We start from the raw sequence: 8,631 nt of genomic DNA, 5'->3' as shown, positions 1-8,631 counted from the left end.
AATCTGACCAAATAAACAAGCCATTTTTGCCAAACAGAGGTAATTGAAAGAGCCATCTACAACAGGTAAGATATTGACTGTTCAGAACTTTGCCACACATACACATAAACATGTGCTTGTTAAAAAAAAGACGACAGAGGTTGGTCTCATGTAGCCAAGTGATGAATCATTGTCATAAGACTTGACAGTGATGTTGCTTCAAAGTGAGAAACAACATCTGTCTCTTTCCAAAGAAATGCACATTTAAATCAAATTGTTTCAACAAGCTACAACAAACAGACGGTGAAGAATACAGCAGACTGTCAGTTTCTCAACATGACTTTACAAAAAGTAAAACAGCAGTAAAAAAGTAATATTGTGTGCAATGGGCACAATTAATTTGAAACTATAAATAAATTGATCCAGTGCTATAGGTTTGCAGATTGTGTGTATCTTGTGAACAAAGGTAAACATCAGCAGTTTGCTTCTTACTTCTCTTAAAACAAAACACCACATTTCTAAGGTATACAACATAATAGCTGGAAAACAGATATAAAACAGTCTCTTAAGAGTTATCACATATTTATGTAAACTGCCTAAACTGTGGAACTGTCATTAAAGCTGCTCATAGTAAATTATGTTCACATTTTCTACAAGCTGTTAAAAAAAGGTTTTAGTCTACAGACTCTTCGTTGTTTAATTTATAAATTATTCTAAATACTTGTGAATAAATTTTAAAATAGCCTTTATCTTGAGTATCATCATAAACAAAAATGTTTAAATAAAAAATTGGTTTAAAATCTGTCCTGAGTGCAGTAAAAATTCAAAACACTGACTTTAAACAATGCCTTGTGTTCTGTCAGTTTATTTATATGTACAATTAAATTAATATAAATAAGAATTATTACACTATTATACCCGTATTATGATTATAATTAGGCAATATGAGACATTATTTAGGGAGCAAAAGTATTAGTAGTTGCATTGTTTTTAATAAAAAATAATTTGTTTTAAAACTTTTTATAATGTGAAACCAATAAAGTTTTTTATACATTTGGAATCTCATACCTACTTCACATTATCCGTTAAATTAATATAAATCTGCAGCTAGCATATCAACTCATTATAAAACCTGTAGGCAGAAGGAACAGAGAATCTGGCTGATGCCGAAATAAAAAAAATGTCTGTTTTTTTAAATTGAAATAAAACCAGGCTATTTTTTAAAACAGAAAGACAGTTAAATCTCAGAGTCATCTGCTTAGTGCTTTATTTTCCCTTTTATCTTTTCTTCAGCAACATTATTCAATGTGAAGACATGAGTTTCATCAAGCAGCTCTGCAGTGAAGAATTCCCATATGTTGAACTGTTCCTTTTCTGTTCCAGAGGAAATGTTTGGTTGTGGCGCAGAGGTGAGCTCAAGGAGCAGTTGGATCACAGCAGCATAGAAAGTCCACAAAAAACAGTCAAGACAACACTGTTGATTCAAGTCTTTATATTTAAAATGCAAACAATCCACTGAGTCCACTGGCACTTGATGTTTTTTAAAGATTCATGGCCTCGATTTCTGGTTTTCCTGCATTATTTTTATTGTAGTGTGTCCTTGGTGTCCTTTTAACAATGCAAACAATCTGAGGCAGAAAACCTCTAAAAGATAATGTAAAAAGCTAAAACCAGAGACATTCAGTTTGTTCTTGCAATGTTATAAAATACACTTTCATAAATAAAGCATGTGATTGTGAATGGTAAAATTTTTAATTTTGTGTGAGTTTATGTTGGTTATATACAGTGATAATACTGAGGTAATTTCATAAAGGCGAGGACAGAAGGGAGGCAGTTTAACTGCATCAGTTTGAGTGAAAAAGTGACACAAACATACATTGGATAGAAGAGAAACTGTACACAGAATCCCTTTTTGTTTGCATCATTCAAGTTTTACTGGAAAAGTATCATAATACTGACTGTTTGATGTAACAAGCTGGGCACCACATAAAACAGTTGCTACTAGAACCTTCAGGACAGAATGCTCAGGGAAGAAGCTGCTCCAGCGTCGAATCATCCAGCTCATTGATGTGGACAATGTGGTCTAAGTGCTCCAGGTATCGGTCCTGGTCTCGCATGAAGTGTGGAATTCTGGTCCTGGACAGAACTGCTAGATGACGCAGCTTCTCCACATCCTCAAAAGAAACCTTTGGGAGGTAAGGGTCCAAATAGAAGAAGAATTATTATTTATATTCTGTGTGAACTTTACTCTCCTCTAGCAATACAGCATTGCTTACTATGTCGTAATGAAGAAAGACCCGAAAAGACAGATCTAATATATATATATATATATATATATATATATATATATATATATATATGAGTTTCCTTCGTAGGGTGGCAGGGCTCAGCTTTAGAGATAGAGTGAGGAGCTGTGTCATACGGGGGAGCTCCAATTAGAGCCAATGCTCCTCTGTATTGAAGGGAGTCAGTTGAGGTTGGTCGGGCATGTCCCACTGGGAAAGACCTTGAGGCAGACCCAGATCTTGCTAAAGGGATTATATGTATTGTCTTTGGCCTGGGAAAGCCTTGGAATCCCCCAGGAGGAGCTGTTTAATATCGCTGAGGAAAGGAATGTCTGGGTTTTTCTCCTGCACCTGTTGCCTCAGCATCCAGACCACAGATAAGTGGTAGAAGATTGATGGATAGAAAAGTCAACACTGATTAATGCAGATAATGCTCCACTAAAGTCTTCATCTGGCACTCGTTTGTTTGTCGATGAAGTGGTCTTCATTAATAGTTCTTTAGATTTTTTGAAGCTCTTTCAAAGATTTTTTTAGATTTTGGTAGCTTTTTCACTTATTTTCAGATTTTGTAACTGAACATTTTTAGAGAAATGATCAGTTTTGTTTGTTAGTTATGCCACTTAATTCTGACCTCTGAATCACTGAGAGATGAAAAGGCTCCTAAACTTGCTTCTTTATAGAGATCAGTATGCATTGTAAGACACTGTATGCATCATTTACATTTGCAAACTAAAATGTACATCTAAGTGTTTAAAAAAAAGAAAAAAACTCCTGTAATTGCTCAGCTGTGGTTCAGAGCTTCTGTTCAGCTTCATGCGAGGCATTTTACCCAATGTGGGTAAAAAACGAGCAACAGGGGTATGATGTGGGCAAAGATGTGGACAAAAAATAATGTGCACGGCATGTAAAAACTATTTCTGGCCAAGCACATTATTGTTCACAAAAATGGATCTTAATTTTCAAAAGTTTGCTGCTAAACCAACAGTTTGCAAATCACTTAGTTGCAAACAGTCAGAATTCTGTGAAACTGCAACTTAAAATGTGCACATCTTGAATTTTCGAGACAATGACTACTCTTCAACAGTCACAGCCCAGTGAGATACAATCTTAAACATATCTGCTGTAGATAGTTGTTTTTATGCTTGATGCAGCTTATTCTTTTGTCCTCCTTTCTTGTTTAGATATTCCCTGCAGACAAAAGGCAAAAATTAAAAAGATAATGTTTTTGCCCCTTGTGTATACATGTTAATTTGTCTGTCTGTTTGCAAAATATCTCATGAACAACTGGACATATTTTAATGAACTTCCCAGAATCTAAACTTGAACTCTGTCAACTTTACTGATATTGAGCTAAAAGTTGATGTGGTAGTAGATTAGAGTGAATCACAATACATACTCTGAGCAATAACAGATTGCGCAACATCTCACAATAAGATACACTATAAAGCCTAAAGTATTCAGTCACCCATCCAAATTATTGAATTCAGGTGTTCCAATCACTTCCTTGGCTAAAAGTGTATAAAATCAAGCACCTAGGCATTCAGACAGCTTCTACAAACATTTGTGAAAGAATGGGTTGCTAGCAGGAACTCAGTGAAGTCCAGTGTTGGTGATAGGATGCCACCTGTGCAATAAGTCCACTAATTAAATTTCCTCATGACTAAATCTTCCACAGTTAGTGGTAATACACAAAGTGGAAGTGACTGGGAATGACAGCAACCCGGCCATGAAGTGGTAGGCCACGTAAAATCCCAGCGCGGACTCAGTGGATGCTGAGATGCATAGTGCACAGAGGTCACCCACGTTCTGCAGAGTCAATAGCTACAGACCTCCAAACTTCATTTGGCCTTCAGATTAGCTCCAGAAGAGTGTGTAGAGAGCTTCATGGTCGAGCAGCTGCATCCAAGCCTTACATCACCAAGTGCAATAGAAAAGATTCAGGTACAGTGGTGTAAAACACGTCGCTGCTGGACTTTAGAGCCGTGGAGACATGTTCTCTGGAGTGACCAATCACACTTCTCTATATGGCAATCTGATGGATGAGTCTGGGTTTGGTGGTTGCTAGGAGAACAGTACTTGTCGGACTGTATTGTGCCAAGTGTAAAGTTTAGTGGAGGGGGGATTATGGTGTGGGATTGTTTTTTAGCAGTTTGTGGAAGAACTTGACTGGCCTGCACAAAATCCTGACCTCAACTCAACAGAACACCTTTTGAATGAATTAATGCAGAGACTTCGAGCCAGGCTTTCTCATCCAACATCAGTGTCTGACCTAACAAATGCACTTCTGGAAGAACGGTCAAAAAATTCCCATAGACACACTCTTAATCCTTTCGGAAAGCCTTCCCAGAAGAGTGGAAGCTCTTACAGCTGCAAAGGGTGGGCCAACATCATATTAAACCCTGTGGATTGAGAATGGGATGTTACTCAAGTTCATATGTGTGTGAAGGGAGGTGAGCGAATACTTTGGGCAATAAAGAAAAATATAAGAAAAGGATGTTATTTTCATGGTTTGACCAAAACAGCTATATCTCTGTCATTTCTCAACATAAGATCATCTCAGTTTAAAAAGTCTGGCATTAATTGCAGAGGGGGATGTCCATTCCTTCATGGAATGCTAGGCCTTTCCTAATCTTTTTAAAGGACACACTGCACAATGTCATAAAGATAAGTGTTTAGCCAATAGCTCTTTACGTTCATCTTGATGGTGTAAAAGTTGCAAAAATCAATAAACCGAGACACTTCACTGACACTCACCTTTCCTAATGAAGTCAACATCTTAAAGTCGATGGTTCGTCGATGGCGAAGAATTCGCAGGATCCCGTCCAGATAAACTTGATCTTTGCTGAAGCATCCTGAGACAAAAACGCATAAAGCAAAATTTAAAACGCAAACAAAAAATAAATAAATAAAAAATAGCTAGTCATTTACGAATTTCCCCTTCCAAATATAAAAGCCAGATATCTTCCCTTTTAGAATGACATTGGTAAATGTGTATTAGTGTGTATTATACCATAGCTGCTTTTTGTAGGAAAATGTGCCAATAAATCGACCCAAAAATCTGTTGGTATTTTATTTATAAGATATGTGTTTTTTGTGTTTTAGTGTACCATAGTGATCAAACTTTCGGGGCTTTGAACTAACACATTAATGAAGTGGAAAGATTCTAAGCTAAAAGAAAACATTATGGCAAAGGGAAAGAAAGAAAACTGTTTGACACAATCGCCATTATTAGCAGTAAAATTAAACATTTATTTAAAAAATCAAGAGTTCCTTAGAAAAAACTAAAATTAACCACAGCTGACTTATACTTGGTCTGGTATAAGCCTAAATTTTCTCTTGCTCCTAAGAAGACAATTCTTTAAATTAAAAAAGCACTCCCTTATGTAGGAGAAACCTATAGAAAATATGCAAACAATTTTAATGATCCAAGGAAAAATTTTAATCCTTTACAGGAATAGTCTATGGAAGAGTTTCCTTAGTAGAATTAATTGCCCAAATGAGTTTTAAAAGTACAAAATTAACCAAAAATCTCCAGTTTGTCAAAATATTCTGAAAATATTTACTGATGACCGGCTAAGCATTGTGAACATGCACAATTTTTAAAATGCCACACAGGTTACAATTTTTCAAAACAAAAAATGTTCATAATATGGCATGTATTGCATTTAATAAAAAAAATGAATCAAAACTGCTGATGATTGAAGCAATTCGAACAAAAATTAAAGGTTTTGAGCAAAACAGCCTAGACAGAACCACTGACAATTTTCAGTGATTGGAAAAAGTGTTGATAATTTGCCAGCATTTAGCTGTTTGCAGACATTCCCCACCAAAAAAACAATTGAATGTTTGAACCTTGTTCTCAGTCTGGATCAGTATTTTAGCCCTGCCATTCCACACCACCCTTGGTGGAGTCTCCCGGTACAGATGTTCCTGTACACTATTCCAGCTACCTGGTTATGGTGTTCCATTTACGCTTTGCCTACCTGCTTCTTACACCTCGCCAAAAAGTTCTGGACTGTCTCAGTGGCATCTTTACACAGCCTGCATCTTGGGTCCTGCCTGGTATGATAGACCCCAGCCTCTATTGCTCTTCTGCTGCCATGATTAGTACCTCTGTGATGTCCTTCAGTCCAGCCCTTTCTAGCCACTGGTAGGATTTGTTGATATCAGCCACTTATTTTTCCATGATGGATCCTCTTTTTCCTCTTCCACATTGGGTTTCTGCTCCCTGAGACAATCACCTACATATGTGTATACCTTTATAGGCACATACAACAATCCAAAGTGTACTCTCAATGGCAGGGGAATAACAAGAGAGTCGATCCACCCAGAGCTGAGACTGAGCAATACTGGAGAATAATGCCCCATGGCTTCAGGATCTAAGATCTGAACACACCAATCTCCCAGAGCAAGAACCAGTAAACATAACAGTGGCAGGCATCCAAGACAGAGTCTTAGGAATGAAAAGCTGGATAGCACCAGGGCCTGACATGATCCATACCTACTGGCTGAAGAAACTGACCGCTCTCCATGAATGCCTAGCAGGACAAATGAACCAGCTACTGATGGAAGGAACCCACTTTGAGTGTTTGACCCAAGGCTGGACAGTATTAATCATGAAAGACCCCCAAAACGGGCAATTCCTTCCAATTACCGGCCAATCACCTGCCTCTGTACAACATGGAAGCTCCTGTCATGCATCATAGCAGCTAAGATGAATGGGCACATGGGTACAAGTACCTTGGTATACCGCAGACAAATGGCAACCAGGATGAGGCCGCAAGGACGTCAGCCACAACTAAGTACATACAAATAGTAAGACAGGTCCTGAAGAGTCAGTTGAATGGTAAGAACAAAGTCCAAGCCATCAACACATATGCAGTGCAAGTCATCAGATACCCTGCTGGTATAATAACCTGGCCAAAGGAGGAGATAAAAGCCACTGACATCAAGACACGAAAGCTACTCACAATGTACATAGGGTTTCACCCTAGTTCCAGCACCCTGAGACTGTACATTAAGAGAAAGGAGGGAAGCAGAGGACTAGTGAGCATCAGAGTCACTATACAGGATGAAACAACCAAGGTACTGGAGTACATCTGTAAGAAAGCCCCCAATGATGATCTGCTAAGTGTATGTCTCAGGCAGCAGAAACCAAATGTGGAAGAGGAGAAAGAGGAACCCTCATAGAAAGACAAGCCCCCATGTACAGCCAGCAGATTGAGGAAGTGGCAGATATCAACAAATCCTACCAGTGGATAAAAAGGGTTGGACTGAAGGACCGCAGAGAGGAACTAATCATGGCAGCACAAGAGCAGGCCCTCAGCACACGAGCGATAGAGGCTGGGGTCTTTCATGCCAGGCAGGATCCAAGATGTAGGCTGTGTAAAGATGCCCCTGAGACAGTCAAACACATAATAGCAGGATGTAAGATGCTGGCAGGCAAAGCATACATGGAATGCCATAACCAAGTGGCTGGAATAGTGTAAAAGGGAGTGTACATTCCCAGGAGTGGTGATTGGAGCAGATCTGAAAGGACATGTTGGTGAAGGAAACAGAGGAGATAAGGAAGTGACGAAAAGGTTTGCTGTCAAGGAAAGGAAAAATAAATAAATCAAAAACCTATTTCAATGAAATGTATGTGAAAACTTTTTTTTAATAGATCTCCTCTTTTCTTTGTTTATTCTGTTTAAGTCAGTAAAGACAAAAATATTTCTTCTTGGTGTTGTTATACTAAAAGCACCAATCCTTGAAATTCTCTCAACACCTTCTTTGTGTACCACTAAGTATTAAACAAGTGTGCTAACAAGTGTGTTAACGATTTCTACGATAACTGGAACTTTCACATATCACTGTTGTAGGTAGGTAGGTAGGTAGGTACATTTATTTATATAGCACTTTTCAGCACGAGGCGACTCAAAGTGCTTTACAACACAGAACAAAATTACAGACAGAGTTACAGAACATGATAGTGAAACAAAATTACAGACAGGTACAAGATACAATGATAACTAATTATCTAAATAAGCTAAGCTAAACTAAACAGATCTAAGCATGACTAAATGTACAGAACTAAACTAAGCTAAAACTAAAACTAACAGTACCAAACTATCTATAAGAATCCCAGGCCCGCTATACAGCCGAAGTAAAACCAGACATATCTAAGCATGAGTCAAAAATAGTAGCTAAACTAAACAGATGTTAACATGACTAAATGTACAGAACTAAACTAAGTGTACAGGAAGATAAAGCTTAACTAAACAGTACCGAATTTCTAAATGGTACCAGGGCTAACTAAAACAGCCGATGTAGTAATTACTAAGAGAAAAGAGGGAAGTAGGAGGGGGGGAGTGGGAGAGATGGGAGA

At 38.0% G+C, this 8,631-nt stretch overlaps 1 protein-coding gene across 2 annotated transcripts in view; it reads right to left on the bottom strand.

Annotated features, from left to right (window-relative positions):
- Positions 1–1,229: 1,229 nt before the first annotated feature.
- The window catches only part of LOC108250636 (uncharacterized protein KIAA0895-like), a 43,237-nt gene continuing 35,835 nt past the window's right edge, over positions 1,230–8,631 (bottom strand). For both annotated transcript variants that reach the window (XM_037979979.1, XM_017440612.3), the window contains 2 exons: positions 5,019–5,116; positions 1,230–2,165 (listed from right to left, as the gene is read on the bottom strand). In XM_037979979.1, coding sequence (XP_037835907.1) covers positions 2,004–2,165; positions 5,019–5,116 — 260 coding nt within the window. In that variant the 3' untranslated portion in view covers positions 1,230–2,003. The remainder of the gene's footprint in view (positions 2,166–5,018; positions 5,117–8,631) is intronic.

This window comes from Kryptolebias marmoratus, linkage group LG15 (genome assembly GCF_001649575.2).
Source record: "Kryptolebias marmoratus isolate JLee-2015 linkage group LG15, ASM164957v2, whole genome shotgun sequence".
NCBI lineage: Eukaryota > Metazoa > Chordata > Actinopteri > Cyprinodontiformes > Rivulidae > Kryptolebias > Kryptolebias marmoratus.
The sequence above is the reverse complement of the archived record's forward strand: the minus strand, read 5'-3'. Positions and strand labels throughout refer to the sequence as shown.